Genomic DNA, 25,070 nt, shown 5'->3' with positions numbered 1-25,070 from the left:
GGCCGCAATGGCTGGAGCTGTGCCCACCCGAAGCCAGGAGCCAGGAGCTTCTTCCAGGTCTCCCATGTGGGTGCAGGGCCCAAGGACTTGGACCATCTTCTATTACTTTCCCAGGCCATAGCAGAGAGCTGGATTGGAAGAGGAGCAGCCTGGACTAGAACTGGCACCCATATGGGATGCCAGCACTTCAGGCCAGGGTGTTAACCTGCTGCACCACAGTGCTGGCCCTAGGAAGAGATTTTTATTCTTACTTATCTATGCATTGAGGCCGTGCTGTCATGGGAAAGAACTGGACAGATACACAACCATGTGGCATGTCTCACCAGGTGATTCACTGTGGAGTTGTTTACAGCAGGAAACACAGGTGTCGGTGACAGAGACTGATAGCATAAATCATCCTCAGCCGAAAGGTAGAATACAACAAAGATACCAAAAACCCTGCTGCAGGGAGAGGTCTTCCGTGGGAAGACGTTAAGTGAAAATGAACTTTTAAAATTCTCTGTAACATGACCCAAAATATACTTTAAAATTTTATATGCATAGAAAACTGTCAGCGGTGATTATCTCCTGGAAGTCCGATCACAGCTTCTCATTCATTTCCTTTTTGTGTTGTCTGTATGTTCCACATTTGCCTCAGCGAAACTTCCTTTTCTGTTCTTGTTACTAGAAGGTGGGAAAAGTCAGTTACGTTATTGAAAAACATGTAATGGTCTCTGCCTCCCTTGTTCGCATTTCATTCTCTACCCTAATTGCTGCTCTGATGGATTGTTGGATGTTAGCTTTGATTTTTTTTTTTTTTTTTTTTTTTTTTTTGCAACCTGGCAGCCGCAGGTCCTGCAGGAACCCGTCTGTCAGAGGTGTTTTCTAGTGTTCTGAATGTGTCTTGCAGACCACAGCAATGAGCCTTTGTTTGGACAGCAGTTCTGCACTCAGCGACAGGAGCCTGCAGAAGGTAGTAATATCATGAACATCCTTTAGCTGTGGCCCCGGTAATTCAATAGCAGGGTTACTGATGATCCGTAAGGACCAGATCTCTCGGCGGCGCGGGGAAGAGGGTACCTCGGCTACAGAAGAGCATTATCTCAGGCCCCATTGCTCTTCTGTCTCCTTCAAAAACCCTGGAACATCAAATTCCAGCGACTTAATTACGGAAGCTGACAGCGGCATGACTAACAGCGGGCTGCTCTCACTTCCCAGGAACACTCCCAGCAGTGGGGATCAGTAACGTTGGCGGCATGCACCCACAAATCTGAGGAAGCGCATCTGATGCCTACAGCGAGCTTGCAGCCAAACGAGAAAACTGTTCCAGAAAATAATAGGTGCTCTCAGATCAAATGTCTCTCCCCAGAGGAAAAGGAAAGAAACAGAAAAAAACCGCAGATGTGATCGGGACAGCCACCGAGGAAATGACCAGGACACAGACCATGCAATTAGAAGGTAAGTGCCCTGGGGTTTATGGCGCTGCTCCTCGATTCTGGTACCTGGGAATGGCAGATAAAATAAACCGGTGTCTCGGGAACGTCTGTGGGCATCCATAGCCCCATGCCATACCTGTAGAGCATTTTGTGATTCGAAGGCCGGGTAGGATGGGGGAGAAGGTATTGGCTCCCGAGGCAGGTGGAAAGGTTGGGTAAAGTCAGCTTTACCCATCGAAATACATGCCCTGAACAAGTGAGCTCAGCCTCAGTTTCTTCATTTGTCAAATGGGTGCAGAACTATCTCACAGGGTTGTTGTGAATAGGAAATAAATGAATGTGTAAAAAACTCCAGGTGTGGTACCTGTAGGCACTTAACATCCTTGAAATCATTCCAGGGCCAGAGCAAAACAGACTGAAAAACAAGCACAAATGAGTGGGTGCTTTACATCTACTTTTTGGCTGGAGAGAATAGCAGAAATACTTTTTTTTTTTTTGACAGGCAGAGTGGACAGTGAGAGAGAGACAGAGAGAAAGGTCTTCCTTTTGCCGTTGGTTCACCCTCCAATGGCCGCCGCAGTTGGCGCGCTGCGGCCGGCGCACCGCGCTGATCCGATGGCAGGAGCCAGGTGCTTCTCCTGGTCTCCCATGGGGTGCAGGGCCCAAAGACTTGGGCCATCCTCCACTGCACTCCCAGGCCACAGCAGAGAGCTGGCCGGGAAGAGGGGCAACTGGGACAGGATCGGTGCCCCGACCGGGACTAGAACCCGGTGTGCCGGCGCCGCAAGGCGGAGGATTAGCCTGTTAAGCCACGGCGCCGGCCGATTTTTTTTTTTTTTTTTTTTTTGACAGGCAGAGTGGATAGTGAGAGAGAGAGAGAGACAGAGAAAAAGATCTTCCTTTTTGCCGTTGGTTCACCCTCCAATGGCTGCTGTGGCCGGCGCATCGTGCTGATCCGAAGCCAGGAGCCAGGTGCTTCTCCTGGTCTCCCATGCGGGTGCAGGGCCCAAGCACTTGGGCCATCCTCCACTGCCTTCCCGGGCCATAGCAGAGAGCTGGCCTGGAAGAGGGGCAACCAGGATAGAATCCAGCGCCCCAACCGGGACTAGAACCCGGTGTGCCGGTGCCACAAGGCGGAGGATTAGCCTGTTAAGCCACTGCGCCGGCCGAAATACTTTTTTTTTTTTTTTTAACAGGCAGAGTTAGACAGTGAGAGAGAAAGACAGAGAGAAAGGTCTTCCTTCCGTTGGTTCACCCCCAAAATGGCTGCTACAGGCAGTGTGCTGCGCCCATCCGAAGCCAGGAGCTTCTCCTGGTCTCCCATGCGGGTGCAAGGCCCAAGGACCTGGGCCATCTTCCACTGCCTTCCCGGACCACAGCAGAGAGCTGGCCTGGAAGAGGGGCAACTGGGACAGAACTGGCGCCCCAACCGGGACTAGAACCCGGAGTACTGGCACCGCGGACTGAGGATTAGCCTACTGAGCCGCAGTGCCGGCCAGCAGAAATACTTTTGTTCAGCTGTGAGGTTAGATTGCTGTCCAACTATAGCTAACCTTGCTGCTACTCATATTACAATGGGAATCTTAAGTTCAGCTCTTCCACATTAACATCCACATTCAAAATGTGGCGAAGAGATAGCACCGTCTTCAAAAAAAGTTTGGGATCGAAAAAGATATTGTGAAGAAAATCTGAAGATAGTTTTGTCTTTAAAAATAAAAAAAGATTAGGCCGGCGCCATGGCTTAACAGGCTAATCCTCCACCTGCGGCGCCGGCACACCGGGTTCTAGTCCCGGTTGGGGAGCCGGATTCCGTCCCAGTTGCCTCTCTTCCAGGCCAGCTCTCTGCTGTGGCCCGGGAAGGCAGTGGAGGATGGCCCAAGTCCTTGGGCCCTGCACCCGCATGGGAGACCAGGAGAAGCACCTGGCTCCTGGCTTCGGATCAGCACAATGCGCTGGCCGCAGCGGCCATTGGAGGGTGAACCAACGGCAAAAAGGAAGACCTTTCTCTCTGTCTCTCTCTCACTATCCACTCTGCCTGTCAAAAATAAATAAATAAATAAATAAATAAATAAATAAATAAAATAAAAAAATTAAAAAGATTATTTATTTATTTATTTAAAAGGCAGAGTTGGGGCTGGCACTGTGGTAGCCGGTAAAACTGCCAGGTGCCGACATCTCATATATGGCCACCAGTTTGAGTCCCAGCTGTTCTACTTGCAATGCAGCTCCCTGCTAATGTGCCTGAGAAAGCAGGTGAGGATGGCCCAAGTCCTTGGGCTCTTGTACCCATGTGGGAGACCAGAAGAAGCTCCTGGCTCCTGGTTTCAGCCTGGCCCAGCTCCAGCTGTTGCAGCCATTTAGGGAGTGAACCGGTGGGTGGAAGGTCTCTCTCTCTCTCTCTCTCTTTCCCCCGCCTCCCCTCCTCTCTCTGTCTCTCTATCTCTGTGTGTATGTCTCTCCTTCTCTCTCTGTAACTCTGCCTTTCAAATAAAATAAATCTTAAAATAAATAAATAAATAGGGGCCCACGCTGTGAAATAGCAGGTTAAAGCCCTGGCCTGTGGCGCCGGCATCCCATATGTGTGCCAGTTCAAGTCTTGGCTGCTCCTCTTCTGATCCAGCTTTCTGCTATGGCCCAGTAAAAGATGGAAAGCAGTAGAAGATGGACCAAGTGTTTGGGTCCCTGCACCCATGTGGGAGATCTGGAAGAAGCTCCGGGCTCCTGGCTTCAGATCGACTCAGCTTTGGATGTTGTGGCCATTTGGGGAGTGAGCCAGCAGATGAAAGAGCTCTCTTTCTCTCTCTCTCTCTCTCTCTCTCTCTACCTCTCTCTATAATTCTGTCTTTCAAATAAATAAAATAAATAATTAAATAAAGGGAAGAGTTATGGAGAGAGAGGAGAGAGAGAGAGAGAGAGAGAGAGAGAGAGAGAGAGAGAAATCTTTCATCCTCTGGTTTACTCGCCAAATGACCTTGCGGTCAGGGCTGAGCCAGGCCAAAGCTAGAAGTCTAGAACTCCATCCAGGTCTCCCATGTGGGTAACAGGGGTCCAAACACTTGTACCATCTTATGTTAACTCAAACTGGCATTCACATGGGATCTCGGTTTTGTGGGCAGTGATTTAACCCACTTCCCACAATGCTGGTCCTCTAAAAATATTCTTAAGGAAACCCTAAATTTCACTGAAAGAAGAAACTTTTAAAAGTTAATTCTAAGAAAATTGCTAGTATTCTAGAAAGTTTCTAATAGCTGGAAAGTGGAGGCAGAAGTTAAAAATGTGGAAAATCATTATTTTGACTCAAAATATTAAATTTTAAAAGCCACATAATGAGCTTAACAGGCTAATCCTCCACCTTGCAGCGCCGGCACACCGGGTTCTAGTCCCGGTTGGGGCACCGGATTCTATCCCGGTTGCCCCTCTTCCAGGCCAGCTCTCTGCTATGGCCCAGGAAGGCAGTGTAAGATGACCTAAGTCCTTGGGCCCTGCACCCGCATGGGAGACCAGGAGAAGCACCTGGCTCCTGGCTTCGGATCAGCACGATGCGCCGGCCACAGCGGCCATTGGAGGGTGAACCATCTCAAAAAGGAAGACCTTTCTCTCTGTCTTTCTCTGTCACTGTCCACTCTGCCTGTCCAAAAAAAAAAAAAAAAAAAGCCACATAATGTTATAAGATACACTTTACTTTTTTAATTAAAAATTTAAATGTCTCCATGTATTGCTTAGCACCTAGAACTAAAACCAAAAATGGCGATACCATGGAGAAATACTGAGATCTGAGGTCAAAGTTATAAATGGATTCCTTATTAAGTCTCTCCTTACTGACTGATCTTGTACAATTTATTTAACTCTGGACTTGTTTTTCCAAATGTTAAATGCTAATAAAAACACTTACCTTTGATTATTTAGTGATTGTTAACATTGTGTAGAGTCACAAAAGTTGGAGCTGGTGTTGTGGCTCGGTGAGCTAAGCTGCCACCTGCAACACCAGCAACCCTTATGCATACCAGTTCAAAATCGAGCTGCTCTGCTTCCAATCCAGCTCCTTTCTAATACACCTGGGAAGCAGTGGAAGATGGTCCAAGTCCTTGGACCCCTGCCACCCATGTGGGAGACTTGGATGGAGTTCATGGCTCCTGGCTTCGGCCCAGACCAGCAGCCATTTGGGAAGTGAACCAGTGGATGGAAGATCCCTCCCTCTCTCTCTCCATCTCTATGACTCTGCCTTTCAAATAAATCAATAAATCTTTAAAAAAAAGTCACAAGGGCTGACACACACTGACTCTAGCTTACATAAAAGTCCCAGTGAGTCCTAGAAATTGGAGTGGAAGATGGCCCTGAGAGATGAGCAGAGAGATTTTGTAAGAAACAGGGCACTGCTTAGGGTACAGCCAATGCAGCGAAATCCTGGGGAAGGTCTAGGGAGGAAGAGCTTCTGACAAGTGCATTGCAGCTGCAGACTTGGAGAAAACATAATTTTGTGTGAAAACAGAAAAGATGAAAGTATGATGTCTGGCGCCATTTTATTCTGCAGTTTTCTTGACCACTTCCTAACTATCAATAATGAAATAAACACAGTATGACAGTCATCCCACACAGACAGATGCACAGTCAGTGAAATGCTATTTTCTGGGCCAAAGGGAAGAACATTCGAATGATCCCCAAGGAACTGAATTGTCCTCTTGAGGAAAGTGGTCGGCACAGTGGTCAGCTCCCGTCCCAGAGTTCTGAGTTTCAGTTCCAGCTCTGCTCCCAGTTCGAGCTCTGCTAATGCACATCCTGAGAGGCAGCAAATGATGGCTCACGTATGGAGTTCCTGGCTCCTGGCCTTAGCCTGGCCCAGTAGGAAGTGAAGGATGAATCAGAGGTTGGGAGATTCTCGCTCACTCTCTGCTTCTCCATTTTAAAATAAATCCTGCACCCTGGCCTTCCAAATATAGAGAAAGTACCACTTGCTTTGCCACACGTATCCGAGACAATGGAGATACTGTGGAGGCCTGCTGGCCAACCCCTTCGCATTCATAGCTCATTCATCTGGAGAGAACTTGGTCTTTTTTTTTTTTTTTAAGATTTATTTATTTATTTGAAAGTCAGAGTTACACAGAGAGAGAAGGAGAGGCAGAGAGAGAGAGAGAGAGAGAGAGACAGAGAGAGAGAGGCCGGCACTGTGACGCAGCGTGTTAATGCCCTGGCCTGAAGTGCAGGCATCCCATATGGGCGCCGGTTCTAGTTCCGGCTGCTCCTCTTCCCATCCAGCTCTCTGCTGTGGCCTGGGAGAGCAGTGGAGGATGGCCCAGGTCCTTGGGCCCCTGCACCCACGTGGGAGACCCAGAGGAAGCTCCTGGCTCTTGGCTTTGGATTGGCGCAGCTCCGGCCGTTGTGGTCAATTGGGGAGTGAACCAATGAAAGGAAGACCTCTCTCTCTCTCTCTCTGCCTCTCCTCTCTCTGTGTAACTCTGACTTTCAACTAAATAAATAAATCTTAAAGAGAGAGAGAGAGAGAGAGAGAGAGAGGTCTTCCATCCGGTTCACTCCCCAACTGGCCACAATGGCTGGAGCTGTGCCAATCCAAAGCCAGGAGCCAGGAGCTTCTTCCAGGCCTGCCACATGAGCGCAGGGGCCCAAGGACTTGAGTCATCTTCTACTGCTTTCCCAGGCCATAGCAGAGAGCTGAACTGAAAGTGGAGCATCCGGGACTCAAAGCAGCACCCATATGGGATGCTGGCACTGCAGGCGGCGGCTTTACCAGCTACACCACAGCGCCAGCCCCAGAACTTGGTCTTACAGATGACACCTCACAGAGTGTCAGGCCTGCAAGGCCAAGTTGCAAGTGCTAGTTTCATTATTATGAGGTGATAAAATTATTTTGTTAAAATAGTAGCAATTTAAAAAACATCCATTTTACAATCACATCAAAGCAGTGTTTTCTGTGTGCAGTAAACATTATCATGTATAATCCATGGTTTTTTTCCATCAAATAAAAAGCTTTGATCAACTTGGCTGAACTGCTGACAATTGAACTTAACAAAAAAAAGAAACAGTGTTGATAGTGGAGGGCCGTGTGTTGAAAAATGAGCTACCCTCTGCCTTGCACCTCACTTCACCTTGCACAGGGATGCAAACCAAAGAGGCTTAAAACAAGAGAAGAAAAGGGGTGGGTGGCGGGAGAGGGGCTCCTCTTAGTTTGCAAATGCCCCCTCCTCATTTTCCTTGTTATTCCTCAGACACAATTTATAGGCTCCTGGCTCTTTTGATATTCGCCCAGCAAAACCTACTTCCTCAGTGTCCTTCTCTTTTCAAAGGGACACTGACTAATCCACGGCACTGTTAGCCATCATTCACAGCCACTTTAACAGTAGCTGAGGCTCTAACTCAAAGAAGTGAGTCCAAGGCCAGGATTTCAAGGCAGAGTAGCCTCTGGGCTCTGAAGTGCCTGCCTTTGTTCGAGAACTCAATAGTCCTGCACTTGAACTCCTCAGAGGAAGACACTGCGTTTCAGTCATCACTGCGTTCCGCATCCAGACCAATCCTTGTCCTGTAGCAAGGACGCCACGCAAGGCTTGCGGAGCGCAGGAAGTGAATCAGAGAAGCCGGCGAGATCTCAAGGCGTTGTTGATTAATAAGCACGTTTGAGTCCACGTCTGTTGGAACAGGTCTGTTTTTAGACCCGTCTGTCTACATTGTGGCCTTGTCTGAAATCCTCATTCATCCTAACCCCACTGCTGTCCAATAGGCAGCACTCTTCCTTCTGCTGGACAGATCCTGCAGGTTTACGTGACTTGCTCCTTGTCCCTCTGTCTCTTACACACCCCAAAACAGATCTAGACACAGAGCCCCAGTTTCCTGCTTTAGCTCAGGAAAACCCCGCTGAGCGCCACCCTCCTCCCCCAGCAGCCTTTGTAATCATCGCGAGCTTGCACCCCCCACCTGCTCACTCTGTGCAGTTAGGAACAGAAGACGCACAACTATTGTGACTCTCTGGAATGGAAGCCTCTCTCCCGGGATTTGGGAAGGGACAGCGCGCAGAAATCCTCAGCTCTTTGAACGTCCCATCCTTTAAGCAAAGCTGCTGCTCCCGAGAACTCGCTAGGGGCTCTGGTCTTGCCATCTTCACACTCACGTGCATTCGAGAGCATGATGGGTGGAGGGTGGCCAGCTGGAGCGGGGACTCTACCTCCCGAATCTCCCCCCTTGTCAGCAGCCCTGCTGTCAGGGCCCAGATTTCTCCGTAGCTGCAGTTTCCATCCCCCGTGGGCACAGGTCACTTTAAAGGAAAATGGTGTGGTAGGAAAAGAGGTTTGAAAATCGGACCTACCCAGGTTCAGATCCTGGCTTTCCAGCTTACCGTGCTGAGCAAGTTCCTTTAACCCCTGACTTCGTCCACGCAGGCTGCTCTAATGAAACTCCCAAAACCCGGGGTGGGGGTGGGGGGATGGGTTTCAGACCCAACGGACATTTAGTGTTCGCAGTTCTTGAGGCTGGGAAGCCCAAGAACAAGGCCTCAGCAGATCCGTTGTCTGGTGAGGGCCCTTGGTTTTCTACATGGTGCCTTCTCTCTGAGTCCCCACACGGGCAGAAGGGACAAACAGCCCCTTCCACAGGGCTCTACCCCATTCCTGAGGACAGAGCCCTGGAGATTTAGCCACCCGGAATGGCCCCCGCCTCTTAATAACCATTGCCTTATGGACTAGTTTCAACCTGTGAATTTTAGGGGAGACCCAAACGTTCAGACAGTAGCACCCCTCTGGGTCTGAGTGTTTCCATCTGTCAAATGGGAATGTTCATAGCCACTTGACAGAGTTGGTATTGGTCAGAAGGGCTGGATGGAACTGGACCAAGTGGTGGCCAATCAGCTTTCCAGATGGAATTCCAAGAGGAAGAATGAGGGGACCCTGGAGGCCTCTCTCCTTTGTGCCTCCCTGGGGCCACTGGTGCTGGGAACAAGACCTTCCCTGCATTGTCTTCCTGATGGAGAGCTTGTTTGCCTTGCTTTCTTGTTTGAGAAACAGTACAAGGGTTCTAGTTGCTCTGCAATACCAAGCCTGGTTTCCCCGGAGCAGCTCTTAGCCCTGCTGTGTGAACGAGATCCCAGCAGGTTGCTTGTGGCTGGCTTGGCACAGAGCAGGGCCAGGACCAATTGCTCTTACGATGCTCTTTGGAGCTGCTTTCCTTTCCCGTCTCTTCTCCTGCACCCCACCCAGCCTCTGCTCTGCCTTGGAGAGCATAGATGTTTGTCAGGACTGGGCCAGACTGGAGTGTTAGCATGCAGCATCCCCACAGCGTGGAGAGAAACGCTTTCAGCAGGGGCCAGCGCTGTGGTGTAGCAGGATAAAGCTCTGGCCTGAAGCGCTGGCATCCCATGTGGGTGCGGGTTCGAGTCCCGGATGCTCCACTTCTGATCCAGCTTTCTGCTATGGCCTGGGAAAGCAGTGGAAGATGGCCCAAGTGCTTGGGCCCTTGCACCCACATGGAGACCTGGAAGAAGTTCCTGGCTCCTGGCTGCAGATCAGCCCAACTCTGGCCATTGGGACCATCTGGGAGTGAACCAGCTGATGGAAGACCTCGCTCTCTCTCTTTCTCTGTCTGCCCCTCTGTGACTCTGACTTTCAAATAATTAATTAAATAAATAAATGGAAGACAATAAATAAGAAACTAAACAGAAATTATCTAGCTTCCCTGGGTCCTAAATATGATCCATGCTGAGCTAATTAGCTAATCCATAATTCCATGCTTCCAAAGCAAGATGAATTTGAATACTTACAATACAGTAGAGGAGGTAAGAGATAGCTTACTGAGCAATATTAGGTACCAGGCATTGTCCTAAGCAGCTGACAGGTGTTACCTGTCCTGGTAGGTTTGTGGGCTCTGAAATCAGAGTGTTTCAACTTGAACATGGGGTAGAGTCAGCCAGGGGCAATTCATGGCTCCACCTCACAAAGTCCCGCCCCCACATTTAGTTTCTCTGTGTAGATTGCCTTTTCTCTGCACCCTAACTTAAATGTTGCCCTTCAAGAGGCCTGTCCACCGTCACCCTGTTCAAAGTAACAAACCCCAGCCGCACCCACCCCTGCCACTGTTTCCCCCCACGCAGTCCTGTTTACTTCCTTCAGCGCACTTAATTGCCATCAACCACAACAGATATTTGGCCCAGGCTTGGTTTCTAGTCCAAAAGGATACAGAAATGACTAATGACTAGCCTTGTGGGGATTGCATTCTAGCAGGGAGAGCCAAACAGATGATAAGACAGGAAGATAACAAATAGATAATGTTCTAAATGATTTGTTCACCACCCATCTTTCTCAACAAAATTGTTAGCTCCTTAGGTTTTGTTCTGTCTGGATTTCTGCTGAATTTTCAGTGCTTAGCATATTGTTTAGTGCATCATATGCTTCAAAAACGAGGGGAAAAAATGAAGGATAGGATTGTCAAGATGATAAAGTAGATAATCCATGCTAATGCTCTTTGTACAGTGCTTGGAATATGGTAAACACTTAATATAAGTGTTTTTTCAGTGAGGTCTATTTTTCAGTTAGGTCACAGAACTGTGCTCTAAACTATTTTACCACATCGTATCTATAATCAGAGTGATTACAGTCATAATAACTAGAATTACATATAAGGATGTACAATTACTAGATTCTACTGCTGCCCTGAATCAAGTATTAAAATAGTGTCTTATTGAATTATAACTCCATTATAATCCTGAAAGGCAGACATTCTTATCTGTATGTATTCCTACAAAGCAGACTGTGGCAAGCATCGAAGATGAACAAGCTCATGTGCAATTTCTTCTTTTTTTTTTTTTTTAAATATTATTTATTTGAAAGGCAGTGTTACAGAGAGGCAGAGGCAGAGAGAGAGAGAGGTCTTCCATCTGCTGGTTCACTCCCCAGATGGCCGCAATGGCCAGAGCTCAGCCGATCTGAAGTCAGGAGCCTGGAGCTTCCACTGGGTCTCCCACATGGGTGCAGGGGCCCAAGGACTTGGACCATCTTCCACTCTTTCCCAGGCCATAGCAGAGAGCTGGATGAGAAGCGAAGCAGCTGGGACTCGAACCAGCGCCCCTATGGGATGCCGGCACTGCAGGCGGTGGCTTTACCTGCTATGCCACAGCACTGGCCCCAGTGTGCAATTTCACATGAGGAGATTTACAGTGCCTGGAAGAGGTGGGATAGCAGAGGATTCCCTAAAAGAATCTTGGAGGGAAGTGGGAGCATGAGGGGTGGAGGAGCCAAGGAGGAGGATAAAGCTGAGGAAGGGCCCAGAACAAAGACGTGAGAACCCTAATGGTGTGCTGAGCACAGGTGGCCAGCTGGCGGGGCGCGCGGTGGGGACAGCGTGTGACCAGCTGGTGGGGTGCACGGTGGGGACAACGTGTGGCCAGCTGGTGGGGTGCGCAGTGTGGACAACGTGTGGCCAGCTGGTGGGGTGCACGGTGGGGGCAACGTGTGGCCAGCTGGTGGGGTGCACGGTGCAGACAGCATGACAGGGCTGGAGAGAGAGGGAAAGGCGGCCCCCAGGTGCAAAGTGAAGTGTTAAGGATTCATTTAGCAGGTAATGGGGGAGTCCTTGCTGCTTTTAAGCAGAGAAATAAAAAGAGCCAGAATTGCGAATCTAGGGGAGACGAAGTTGGTCCTGCGATAGAGGAAAGGGAGGTGACACTGGGCCTGCTTACCAACCTGGTTTTGTGCGGTGGTGAGTGATATCGGTGCGAAAGGACCAAGACAGTGGCACAGAGAAGAGGGAAGGGAAGGCGTCCAGTGCAGCTGTGAGGCCTCAAGCCCCCATGGCCGATGCTTTTCTGATACACACACACGCCATTGTGTTCAGATCCAGACAGCTCGAGAGTTCTCGAACTCACATTTTCAAAGGTCCTCTCTCCTAAGGGACTTCTCCAACAGCCTGTCTGCCTTCCATGATTTCACACAGCACAGTGCCCTGGTGCAGGGTTAGTACCAGCTGGCACACAACCAAAGTCCGGCTGGCTGAGCTGAAATGAACTGAATTATTGGTGGAGGCCACTCTTCCAGTTGCCACCAAAGTTGACTCTTCGCGCTTTTTTTATAGTTTTTTTTTTTTTTTTTTTTTGACAGAGTTATAGACAGTGAGAGAGAGAGACAGAGAGAAAGGTCTTCCTTCCGTTGGTTCACTCCCCAAATGGCCGCCACGGCCGGCACTGTGCCAATCCAAAGTTAGGAACCAGGTGCTTCTTCCTGGTCCCCCATGTGGGTGCAGGGGCTTAAGCACTTGGGCCAACCTCCACTGCCCTCCCGGGCCACAGCAGAGAGCTGGACTGGAAGAGGAGCAACCGGGACTAGAACTGGTGCCCATATGGGATGCCAGCGCCGCAGGTGGAGGATTAGCTGTGGCTTAGCTGATAAAGCCACTGTCTGCAGTGCTGGCATCCCATATGGCCGCCAGTTCGATACCCAGCTGCTCCACTTCCAATCCTGCTCTGTGATATGGCCTGGGAAAGCAATATAAGATGGCACAAGTCCTTGGGCCCCTGTACCCACATGGGAGACCCAGAAGAAGCTCCTGGCTCCTGGCTTTGGATCAGTGCAGCTCCAGCTATTGCGGCCAATTGGAGAATGAACCACAGGATGGAAGACCTCTCTCTCTGCTTCTCTCTCTCTCTGTGTAACTCCGACTTTCAAATAAATAAAATAAATCTTAAAAAAAAAAAAAGTAAAGGAGACCACATAATTATCCCTTACCATTGTCCCATGGTGGGGGGTGGTGGTGGCAGATTTCCCCTGACCCTCTTCCCTCCCATTAATCATAGCATCACCAGTCTTGTGTCCTGATTTGAATTTTTTGATGGATCAAGATGTCCCAGACTCCTGTGTGGCACAGGCCTGTTTGCAGGTCCTGTGGGGAGCAGCAGCTGGATGAGAACTATGGAAGCAAATCCACCAACGGTTGCAGCAGTGTGCTCAAAAATATATCTACTTGCTTCAGCAACATTACCCGTGTCTTAGGGGTAGAAATGGCTTGGGAGCAAAGGGTTAAGGAGGTCTCACCAACCTAGTGCATGTGGGGGTGCTAAGAAGGATGCAGCCACCTACTGCAACGTCCAATGGCCTTAGAGGAAGCACAAAGCAAGGGTGGCCCCTGGATTCTATAGACATCCATCTCCACCTCCTTGTGTTGAGCTACTTTTCTTCTCTTCCATGATCTGGCTTTGTTTTTCTGCTATTGCAAAGGAATCCTCTCTCTACCTTTCATCTTGCCACCCTCACCAGGGCAAAGCTCATTCGCTTTGTCTCTGTCTAGTTCCCTCTGCTTCTCCCCAGGCTCTTCCCAGTGAGCTCTCCTACCTTGGACTAGAGACTTGACTGTTACCCTTTTTATAGTGAGCTGATGATGGTGCTGTGTCACAGGTTTTGGGGAGCAAAGTGAGGCAGGCTCATGATCATCCATTTGAACCTTTTAAAAGTGGATTTCCCCCAATATCCAAAGAGCTCCAATGAACTGGGATGAAGAAGAACTATTTGACAACATAGCAGTTTAATGAAGATCCAAAACATCAAAGAGGAGCAACAAAAACTGAACCTTAAAGGGAAGCAGCCGGAACTGAGGGAGAGGTCAGACTTGCCACAGGATAGATTTTTCTGGGTCTCATTAAAACTTCTACAGACAGAATGACATCCTGGGTTCATGGCCTCCCTGGAAGTCTCTGACAAACCACAGGGCCTTTTTCAGGCTCACCTCTCTGTGTGGGACGAGCACCACCCGACACAGAAGTGAAGCACCCCAGCTCTGAGGGCGCCGGGCTGTAGAAAAGGGGCAGGCAGCCCGGCGCTCCCTCCGCTCCTGGAGGGGTCTCCTCCTGCCCTCACCTCCTCCCCCCTATTCTGCCTCCAGGGATTTCTGCTCCGTGCCTCTCGTTTCGGCTCTTTCCTTCTGGAAGATTCTGCCATGTCTTCACCCCTTGATGGCTGGGGACAGCAGGGGGACTGAGCGTTGTGTGAGCAGAATGGCTTCTCCCTGGGTTCTCTGCCCCTCCCAGGTCGGTCCACGGGGCCCAGCTCAGTCCTCTCTCCTCCTCTGCAGCTTCGTCCTGGTTTCTTCCTGCCGCCGCCTCCAGGCAGCAATGATGGCCTCATCATCCATTTCCTCCTCTTCCTCCCTGTCCGTGCTTCTCCGATACTGGGACCGCCGCCCGGAGGCAAACCGCCCTTCTTCTCTGTTTTCTGTCCTCTCCTTCTCTCCCTCCTCGTCAGACCTCATGAAGCTCTGGGTGAATTTCCTCTTGGCCCCAAATTCGGAGAAATCCGATTTGGAGGACTCTTCCACGTCTTCCCAGTCCCTGGGCCTGGCCCAGCTGGGGTGCGGCAGCTCCGGGGACTCGGCCCCTTCAGGGGGCTCGGGGGTTCTGCGGAAGAAGTAGGGCTCTGGGCTCGCCTCTCGGGAGCTTGAGGTCTCGCTGAAGGTGGATCTGGAGAACTTGTGTGTCTCTCTGCCCTCCTTGGTGGAGGAGGCAGAGAAGCGCGAGGAGCTTCTCACAGAGCTGCCGTTCGCCTCGTGGTAGGAGGCGGTGTCCTGCTCCTGGGACTGGGACTTGGAGAACTTGTAACTGGACGATTTGGACTCCGTCTTCCGGAACAGGGTCGACCTGGTGTACTTCCCCCGGGAGCTCCCAGACCAGTCGCTCTGGGGAGGGGACTTCTCCTCTGTCCCGAGGCCACTGAGCCACCTGCTGATGCTGCCGTCCATCTCTCTGCCAGCTCTGCCGCCATTTTCACAGTGGTTAGAGACAGCCAGCGAGGAGGAGGCGTCTGTCTCGGGTTTTTGGGAGTTGCTGCGGGAAGAGTATCGAAAGCTCCCGATGGCACTGTCAGTGTCCTCATCCCTGTCCCCCAGGCTGTCGTCCTCCTCGGCCTTGACCTTCTTCTTCTTGAAAAGGGAGCTGCGCTTGTTGTCTGAGGCCAGCTTCTCCACTTTGTACTCGGACATCTTCTCACTGAGCTGCGCCTGCATCTCCCTCTCCTTCCGGCTGAGCTCCTTCAGGTCCACATTGTCGGCGAAGAGGCTGTAGATGGGCTTACTGGTCCCCCTCACTCTGCCCCCAGTGCCTTCAGCCCTGGAGCCCAGCGCGGTGCTGGAAGACAGCACCGACTGTGTGTCGGAGCTGGGTCTGGCCTGGCTCTGGGGCGGCAGACAGGCGCCCAGGGAGAAGCTGCTCTGGCCGCTGAGCATGGACACTTGGTCATCCCCCAGGCAGCTGGCCGCTGGCGCTGCCGCCTTCAAGCTCGCCACGGATGGTGGGCGGGACAAGAGCAACATCTCATTTTGCTTCTGGGCGAGGGTCTCGCTGACCACGTTGGCGATCCAGTTCTGGATGCTAGCAATGGAAATGGTGTCTCCAGGCCCCACGGGCAGGGTAGGCAGGGGTGTGGTGGGGTTGGAGGCCTGAGACAGGTGGGAGCGGAGGCTCTGGGAGCTGAGGACTGACGCTGTGTCCCCATCAGCACTGACAGAGGGGGCTGCCGACCAGAAGGCAGACAGGGGGATGCTCCCACTAGCAGCTGAGCTCTCTGCCTCCCAGCCTCCCAGGGACTGGCTCTCCTCCAGCGTCTGCCTGCTTCTCTCCAGCAGCTCCAGCCTCCTTTGTCTCTTCTTGGCCAGCACCGCGTCCTCACCCTTGCTGAGTTCCAGCACCTCCTCCTTGTTCTCGCTGCCCACCTGCTTCTGATGTTTCAGCTTCCAGGCCTGGTAGGCCGACAGGCTCACATCCGAAGGCTTCCTGGCGCCCTCGGCATCCAGGGCTCCCTGCTCGCTGCTGCTGTCTCCTGCCTCTGAGTCTTTCTTGTGAAATCCAAACTGGATTCTCTTGATCTTCCACCTTTCCAGGGCGGTGAGCTTGTCCTTGTTCCTGCTGCAGAAGTTGTAGAAGGAGCTGGCCTCCGAGGCCACACTCTCCTCGTCGTCCTCTCGCGCCCTGCTGCCTGCCTCCATCTGCTCCCTCTTGCTCCGACAGTGGTAGCTGCGCGAAGCTTCCCGCTCGATCTCCTGCAGTCGCTCGTTCCACACGTCCCAGGTGCTGTCGGTGGACACCGAGTCCGAGCGGCGTCGGGGGCCTGGGCTCCGGCGGCCCCTCTGCAGCTGCTGCTTCAAGATGCGCACGTCACGGCTGCTCAGGCTCTCGAAAGCGCTGCTCTCGCTCAGCGTGTGCCTCCGCCTTCTGCCCACCGAGGAGCCGGCCTCGCTCTCCTCTTCCTCCTCCTCCTCCTCCCTCCCCCACCGCCGGTGCCCCTGGGCTTGGTACCTCTCATTCCGGCTCTGCCACTCCTGGATGAGCCTCTCCACGTCTTCGTCCTCCGCAGCCCCATCCTCGCCCTGGCCGGCCGAGGCGGAGCACCTGCCGTCCCCGCCCGCGCCTAGGCCCTGCCCCCTCTTCCAGGCCGCGTAGAGCTTCTCCTCTTCCTCTTCGTCGATGAGCGTCGGGGGCTGGGAGGCCCGGCTGGCTTTGCCCAGGGAGGAGCCGCTCAGGAGGCTGGCGATGTCGTCATCCTCCTCCACGGTCAGGGCCCGCACTCTGGCCCCCAGCGTGCTCCCCGCGGCCCCGTCCGAGTCCGCGTCCGCCTCCGCCTCCGCCTCGTCCTCGTCCTCGTCCCGCTCCTCCATGAGCTTCTCGTTGAGCTCGCGCAGCTGCTTCAGGAAGCCCTCGTTGGGGCAGACGGGCCGCTTGCGGCGCACGGTGAGCAGGGCCTCCAGGATGGCCATGTTGTGGAAGATCATCAGGTAGGCCACCACCAGCACCGCCGAGCGGCTGATTCCCATCTCACTGCTGACCAGGACCTTCCCTGGAAACAACGGAACACGAGACGATGCAGCACAGGGCCTCCCTCAGAGGGCCCCCACCCCCGCCCCGCGCCAAGTGCTGCTTTGATGGGCAGCACTGAGTTGACAGCGCCTCTGCTCAGAGCGCCCCGTGCCCTCCCCACTTTTGAAACACTGGAAGGGGGCCTGCGCTCTGCGCTGTGGCGCAGCGGGTTAACGCTCTGGCCTGAAGCGCAGGCATCCCATATGGGCGCCAGTCCGAGACCCTGCTGCTCCACTTCCTGTCCAGCACTCTGCTATGGCCCCGGAAAGCAGTAGAAGATGGCCCAAGCGCTTGGGCCCCTGCACCCACGTGGGAGACCAGGAGGAAGCTCCTGGCTCCTGGCTTCAGATCGGTACAGCTCCGGCCGTTGTGGTCATCTGGGGAGTGAACCATTGGATGGAAGACCTCTCTCTCTCTCTCTCTCTCTTTCTCTCTCTGCCTCTCCTCTCTCTCTGTAACTCTTTCAAATAAATAAATCTTAAAAAAAAAAAAAAGAAAGAAAAAGAAAAGAAACACTGGAAGGCATTTCTGCTTCCTTCCTGCCAACCTGAGGGAGGAGCAATAAAAGAATAGAGGAGGAGGGAAAAGAGAAAATGAAGGGGCTCTGATATGGATGAGTCACAGAGGTGGAATGTCACTGCCGGGGGGCACAGGTCTCAGGGGACACAGGGTCACCAGTCACCAGCCTGATGCTTCCGGGGGGGGGGGGGGGAGCTCGCTAGCTCACATAAACACCTGGACTTGCTCCATGTTTGGATTACTCTAATTAAAAAAAAAATCTATTCATGGGGCCAGCATCCTGCTATTGCAGGGTAAAAGCTTGCATCCCATAGGAGCACTGGTTCAAGTCCCAGCTGCCCCACTTCTGATCTAGCTCCCTGCTAATGCACCTGGGAAAGCAGCAGAAGATGGCCTAAGTCTTTGGGCCCCTGCACCCATGTGGGAGACCTGGAAGAAGCTCCTGGCTCCTGGCTTTGTGTTGGCTTAGACGATCAGCCCAGCTCTGACCTGTTTCGGCCATTTGGGGAGTGAACCAGCAGACAGAAGATGTCTCTCGCTCTCTGTCTCTCTTTCTCTGTAACTCTACCCTTCAACTAAATAAGTAAATCTTAAAGAACAAAAGAAAACAAAAAAAATGCATTAATGATTTGGTTGCTGGTACCACGGGTTAAGCCACCAGCTCATCCCATATGAACACCAATTGGAGTTGCGGCCACTCTGTTTCCAATCCAGCTCCCTGCCAACGCACCTGGGAAAGCGGGGGGGAGGATGACCTTAGTGATTGGGCCCCTGCACCCACGTGGGAGACCTGGAAGAAGTTCCTGGCTCCTGGTTTCCACCTGGCCCAGCCCTGGCTGTTGCAGCCATTTGGGGAGTGAACCAGCAGATGGAAGATCTATCTCTCTCTCTCCATCTCTTTTCAAACAAATAAATAAATCTTTAAAGTAATTCATTCAGATGTTAGAGCAAAATGTAGACTTCTGTAATAGTCATCTAGTGCTCCTACTCTGACATTCTGGGGCCAATAATGAAACTTCTGTACAAATTAGACCTTTAATAAAAACTTTTAAAGAGATCATCATTATATTCTTACAAATTTCTTTCTTTTCCTGGGTGTTCCGAGTCTTGCAATTACTGTCTACACATCTTTTCATGTTTCCTTACTATTCGAGCCACTCTCCTCCAGGTTAAGACTTGCATTTATCAGTTTTTCCACTGAGAAGGTTGCAGCAAGATATTTCAGGTTTGGACTGAGTCACACACAGTCCAGTTGACCCCTCATCACCTTTGTTCTGGGCGCTGGGCCCTCACTCATGCCATCGGAGCTTGCAACATGGGTGTGTCTGTCATATGATAAACACACATTGTCTTTTCTAGCAACTCTATTAACTTTCTATCAAGTCTCTAAAACTTAAAAAAAAAAAACAAAACCTCCCACGATGTCATGTCTCTCTTCTCTTGCGGCATCTCTTCAACACAAGGATCGTTTCTCAAGTTCCTGTGAATGTTTTTGGTAGATGTGGGCTGGGCTTACAGCCTACAGATGCGCCTGCCGGTCTTGACTCTGCCACTCAACACATCGGTTCTCCTCTGGCCTGGCCTGTGGCTTCCCGTCTTTCTAAATGTGACAAACGTGTCTTCATTATAATTCCCGTTTATACTGCAGACTGGGACCACAGGAGCCTGACCTCCTCAGCTGTCACCAATCTATTTGCAAATAATCTAGTTTGCTCAGTTGGCCAAGAGTCTCACTGAGCACAATGAGATGGACGCGGTTCTTTTGTTGTTGTGTGTTTGCACGAGTTAAGGTCCTGCCTTTGTCCCACTGGCAATGGAGACGGGGATTCCTGGGGATTCCAGGGCAGATGCCGGAGAGCAGAGCCCAGCAGCGCCGAGAGCCAGCAACCACTGCAGGGCAGTAACCGTGCCCGGCAAAGCTGCAGAGCATCATCTACGTTCCCTTAACTTAGCCCCTTGCACCTCCAGCTCCGGGCTCCACTCTCCCTCCTCCAGGACCTCTCCCCTTTACCAGGTGGCCGGGCCCCGATCTGCTGCTGTTAGGACCAAAGTCTGACTCTTGCTTTGGGGATGGTGTCGCCAGGTCAGTCAGCTCACTTTAGGACACTTCAGGACACGACCAGCCGGTTTTTGTCATAAGGGCACCAAATACAACTTAAGACTCAGTCTGGTAGCAACCGGTTGGGGTGCTATGTTCTTCCCTGCTCCCAGAGAGGAGCCTCAGGGCAGCCCAGGGGACCAGTGGGAGGCTGGGTGGGGATTTTCTGTTTTCTCTCTGTGAAGTTCAGGGTTCGTGCTGATGTAAAGACTTTTCTCTGCACAACTCTAGGGGGTACCCTTTGCATTGAAGTCAAAATACACTTGTTTGGATCTGATGGAAATTTCCAGCAGTGAAATGGTTTGGGGAAAAGGTGGTCTTTTCCTGACTTGCAGGTGAGCAGCAGGGTTGCTTGGTTAAAGGGTCCATCGGTGAGTTAACAGTTTGGAGTCAGCACGGGCATTTGGCTGCCACTTGTGAGACCTGCCTCCTTTCTTGGAGCGCCTGGTGTGAGATCCGAGTCAGCTCTGCTTCTGATCCAGCTTCCTGCCAATGCACACTCTGGGAGGCAGCAGGTGATGGCTCAACAACTACTTGGGTTCCTGTCACTCAAATGGGAGAGCCAGATTGAGTTCCGGGCTCATAGCTTCCACCAGGCTCAGCCCCAGCTATTGCCAGGCATTGAGTAGAACACCCTTGCTCTTCCTTGGATTGCACTTTTCCTATCTTCTGGGGTCACTGGGATTGTCGTTTAGAATTCCCAGTGCCAGGTGTCCCCATGCCCTCTTTTCTGGAGTAGAGGAAGCAGCAGAAGCAAGGCTCAAGGAGGAGAAGGCTCAGGGTTGCTGACAACTGCTCTGCCCTGCAGTAGGCTCTCCCCGCAAAGGCATCAACCAAAGTGACAACACGTCCTCTCTTTGGCTGCCTGGTGGGACAGTGAGGCTGAATGGCAGTAAGCAGGGAGGAGAGGCCTGCAGGCCATACAGGACCATGAGTCTGGCACCGCGGCTGGCCCCTGGCTACACATCTCTGCACCTGCTGTGGGCATGCTGGGCCCCTGGGTAGTTTGCTGCTGACTTCTTGCTGTCCTGGTGGCCACTCCATCTCTGCCCTGTGTTCGCTCTCACTTCTGGGATGGGATGCACACCTGGGACACTGCAGGGGAGAATGTGGCCGCAGCCCTGCCTACAGCGCCAGAGTGACCGGGCAAGCCAGCTCTACTACTCTCCCTGTAACATTATTTTTTAAAGATTTATTTATTTATTTGAAAGTCAAGTTACACAGAGAGGAGGAGAGGCAGAGAGAGAGAGAGAGAGAGAGAGAGAGAGAGAGAGAGAGAGGTGAGAGAGGTCTTCCATCTGATGGTTCACTCCCCAATTGGCTGCAATGGCCAGAGCTGCGTCGATCTGAAGCCAGGAGCCAGGAGCTTCCTCCCGGTCTCCCACGTGGGTGCAGGGGCCCAAGGACTTGGGCCATCTTCTACTGCTTTCCCAGGCCACAGCAGAGAGCTGGATCAGAAGTGGAGCAGCCGGGACTCGAACTGGTGCCCACATGGGATGCCCGCTACACCACAGTGCCAGCCCCAATAAACATAATTTTTAAAAATTCCTCTTCTCCCAGTTTTCCCATGGCTAGCTCCTTTCACCCCTCAGCTTACACATCCCATTCCATGAAAGGGCCCCTCATCCACCTTTTCTTAGGAGCCAGCTGGTCACCCTGTCTGACATTTTTCTTTCTTTTTTTTTTTTTCCTTTCTTCCTTTCAAAACAATTTGCTCTCCCCTCACTATAGTCTGAGGATTCAAAGGCTGGACACTGCATCTTTCACCCCAGTGCCTGCAATGGTAGCTGGCCCGGGTTAAGCCTTACTTGCTGGATGAAGAATCACCATTTCCTCTCTCCTCCTCTTAGGGGAAGAACACCCTGCTCAAGATCGGTTCCCTCCAAACATGGCAGATAACCAGAGGGTTCCATCCTGCTCCCCACGGGACTTCGGCCGCAGGGGAATCCCAGCAGACCCCCCACCCCTCACCTCTGTAGGTCAGCAGTGCTTCATCGAGGAACTCGGCCGCCTTCCGGAAGTGCTGGGAGATGTCCACCTCTGGGAAGTCATCCACCTCCACCCCCAGGTATTGGATCTCCAGGCCGGTGTAGAAGTCGGGGCCAGTGTAGACGCCTGTGCCATGCGCGGCGTTCAGGATGTGGGTAATTCCCAGGCGTTTCAGCCTCCCCTTGTTCACAGCCACGCTCCTGGGGCAGAGACAGGGATGTGTTGGCCGGAATCAGAGCTAGACAGGTGCCTTACCGCTGCGATGGGAGGGGGACGCCTGATTGGAGGGTCAGCGGGCGACAGCTGGACAAGGACCTCCTTCTCCACTCCTGGATGTCTGGGCTCACTGCAAATACCATTGTGAAAAGGGGCAGTGACTTGGCCGCAACAAGAGAGAGAAGAGACAGAGAACTGGGCAGGGGAGGGCAGAGTGAAGAGAACAGAACTGATGTGCCAGGGAATCTTTGAGTGGTACAGGGACCTCTAGCTTAAGATCCCATGCCTTGGGGCTGGCACTGTGGCATAGCAGATAAAGCCACCACCTGAAGTGCTGGCATCCCATATGGGCGCCGGTTCGAGTCCCGGCTGCTCCACTTCTGATCCAGCTCTCTGCTATGGCCTGGGAAAGCAGTGGAAGATGGCCCAAGTCCTTGAGCCCCTGCACCCACATGGGAGACCTGGAAGAAATTCCTGGCTCCTGGCTTCGGATTGACAAAGCTCCAGCCATTACAGCTGATTGTGAAGTGAACCAACAGATGGAAGACCTCTCTCTCTTTCTGCCTCGCTTTCTCTTTCTGTGTAACTCTGACTTTTAAATAAATAAATAAATCTTAAAAAAAAAAAAAGATCCCATGCTTTGGGAGTGGCACAAAAGTGTCAGACCAAAACAATACACTTAGGTGTCCTTTATATTGATATTGCATGCTGTATTTTTCAAACTCCTTCCATATTATTTTATTTTATCCTAATAATAAACTTAAGACACAGATTTTTTTCCCCATTTGAAGATTACAAAAGTGAATTCAAGAGCTTTTATAATCTCCCAAGCCTGAGAAAGGTGAGAAAGACTTGGAACACCATCTGGTGTCTTAGGTTTTGAGTTCATAGCTGCATCGCTGTGGCTGAGTGAGCGGAGTTTAGTTTGGAGAGGCTCTGAGGACAGTGCTGCCCAAGAAGGGGTAGGGGCCTTTAGTGGGTCCCTAGGGACCGTGCTGTGAATGTTCTTGGCTCTGCAGCTCCATTTAAGGATCACCAGGGGGCAGAGTTGTGCCTAACAGGGTAAAGTGGCCACCTACAGTGCCACCATCCAATATGGGTGCCGGTTCGAGTCCTGGTTGCTCCACTTCCGATCCAGTTCTCTGTTATGGCCTGGGACAGCAGTGGAAGATGGCCCAAGTCCTTGGGCCCCTGTACCTGCGTGGGAGACCTGGAAGAAGCTCCTGGCTCCTGGCTCCTGGCTTTGGATTGGCACAGCTCCAGCCCTTGTGGCCATTTGTGGAGTGAACCAGTGGATGGAAGTGCTCTCTCTCTCTCTCCCTCCCCCTCTCTCACTCTCACTCTGCCTCGTAAATAAAGAAATAAATAAATAACATAAGGATCACTGAAGACCTGGTGCCCGGCTCTGGGAATCAGGTCCTTTGGGGTGCAGTGTAAGCCCCCATGTCCTAAAGCTATTTTCCCTCCTGCCTTCCCTGGGGCCACAGATCCCCTTCTTTACTTCTGGGCATGCGAGCAATTCTATTACGAAGACACTTCCTGCAGGGGCGGATCGCAAGCCTCAGTTCCACAGATTGACCTACGGGTACCAACTGTGCATTGGCAAAGCCCTGAAGAGACGGGACGCCAGTGAGTTCTGGAAGCCAGTGATGAGCTCTTCAAAAATAACATTTTCTGACCTTACAGACAATAGATGGCTACTCTAGGAAACTTGTTCGACTCAAAAGCAACTCAAAGCAGTCCAGGAGAGCCACCTCCCAGAGAGCTCTGCTATGCACACCACGTTTCTTTCGAATGTCTTGGCTCTGGATAAGCACAGCGCAGACCCCGATATCTCCCTCGGTTAGCGTCGCACTGGACACGTGCAGCAGTCGTTTGGTTAGCGTCGCACTGGACACGTGCAGCAGTCGTTTGGTTAGCGTCGCACTGGACACGTGCAGCAGTCGTTTGGAATCCAGTTTCCCTCTCATTGTGCTGTGCAGATTGAAATGCACGCCCGTATTGTCAGTGGCTCCTCGTGTCCTGAGCACGGCTGTCACAGGTGTCACGGGATGGTCACACAGTGGGGCTGGCTGGACTCTGGCAGGAAGGGAGGCCCAGGGAAGGCGCCTGGTGGGGCGAGGCTGTACCATGGAGCCCAGGCCAGAACAGGAGGGCAAGCGTTGAGGCCTGCATTTTGCCTGGGGAGCTTTGTGCCAGGTGGACAGGGTGGGGTGGGGGCGGAGGGGGCGCTTTCTCCAAGGCCCAGGCAGGGGAGGCGGCCAGACAGCCTCAGTTTGTGGGTGGGCTAGGGTGGGGCTGTTGGTCAGAGCTGGAGGTAGCTCTCTCTGGCACTAACCAGAGTGGTAGGGAAAGGGGGGTGCCCCCAGCAGTCAGACTCACTTCTCAGCAATGAAGACGTTGGGCCAGACCTCGTCCACCTCATTCCGGGGAGCCTCTTGGCGGTCCCGGAGCAGGGCCCGCTGCAGGTCCATGACGCAGGGGGTGTTGTACAGGCTGGTGTCGTCCATCTTCTCCCTGACGCGGTTGTATAGGTCCTCCACCAGCAGCTGCTCCGCAGACTCCAGCATGCCCGGGCACTCCGCCTCTGCTCTCAGCCCCCGAGGCTTGAATTCTACACAGGACAGGCGGCACTCATGTCAAATGGTTAGCGACACCCTGGCCTTCCCTGCTCCCTGGGGGACCCAGTACATGGACTGAGTGTGGCAGGGTTTGCCAGGAAGGACTCGATGGGGGTTCTGGGACCCCCACTGCCTTCACCTGGACCCCTGTGATCAGTTCTAGCCCCAGGTTTACATGGGTGTGGTTGAAGGGAAGCCAGCTTCTCCCTCCCATCTTTCTCTGCAGCTGACTGATAATTTTAAACTTTTGAAATACATGTGAAAGGTAGAGACACACAGAGACAGACAGAGAGGGACAAGGAGAGAGAGATCTTCCATCTGCCGATTCATTCCCTAAACGTCTACAACAGGCGGGGCTGGGCCAGCTGAAGCCCGGAGCCCAGAAC

The 25,070-nt window shown here is 52.2% G+C and overlaps 1 protein-coding gene across 1 annotated transcript in view; it reads right to left on the bottom strand.

The window, feature by feature from the left end:
- Positions 1 to 14,237: 14,237 nt before the first annotated feature.
- Positions 14,238 to 25,070, bottom strand: part of STYXL2 (serine/threonine/tyrosine interacting like 2) — a 29,898-nt gene continuing 19,065 nt past the window's right edge. Inside the window, exons 4-6 of the mRNA XM_062193765.1 lie at positions 24,446 to 24,677; positions 21,830 to 22,047; positions 14,238 to 17,221 (exon numbers count right to left, since the gene is read on the bottom strand). Of these exons, the coding sequence (XP_062049749.1) occupies positions 14,445 to 17,221; positions 21,830 to 22,047; positions 24,446 to 24,677 (3,227 nt within the window). The 3' untranslated portion in view covers positions 14,238 to 14,444. The remainder of the gene's footprint in view (positions 17,222 to 21,829; positions 22,048 to 24,445; positions 24,678 to 25,070) is intronic.

The sequence above is a fragment of the Lepus europaeus genome, chromosome 5 (assembly GCF_033115175.1).
Source record: "Lepus europaeus isolate LE1 chromosome 5, mLepTim1.pri, whole genome shotgun sequence".
In the NCBI taxonomy this organism is placed as follows: Eukaryota; Metazoa; Chordata; class Mammalia; order Lagomorpha; family Leporidae; genus Lepus; species Lepus europaeus.
This window is presented reverse-complemented; position numbering and strand designations above follow the sequence as displayed.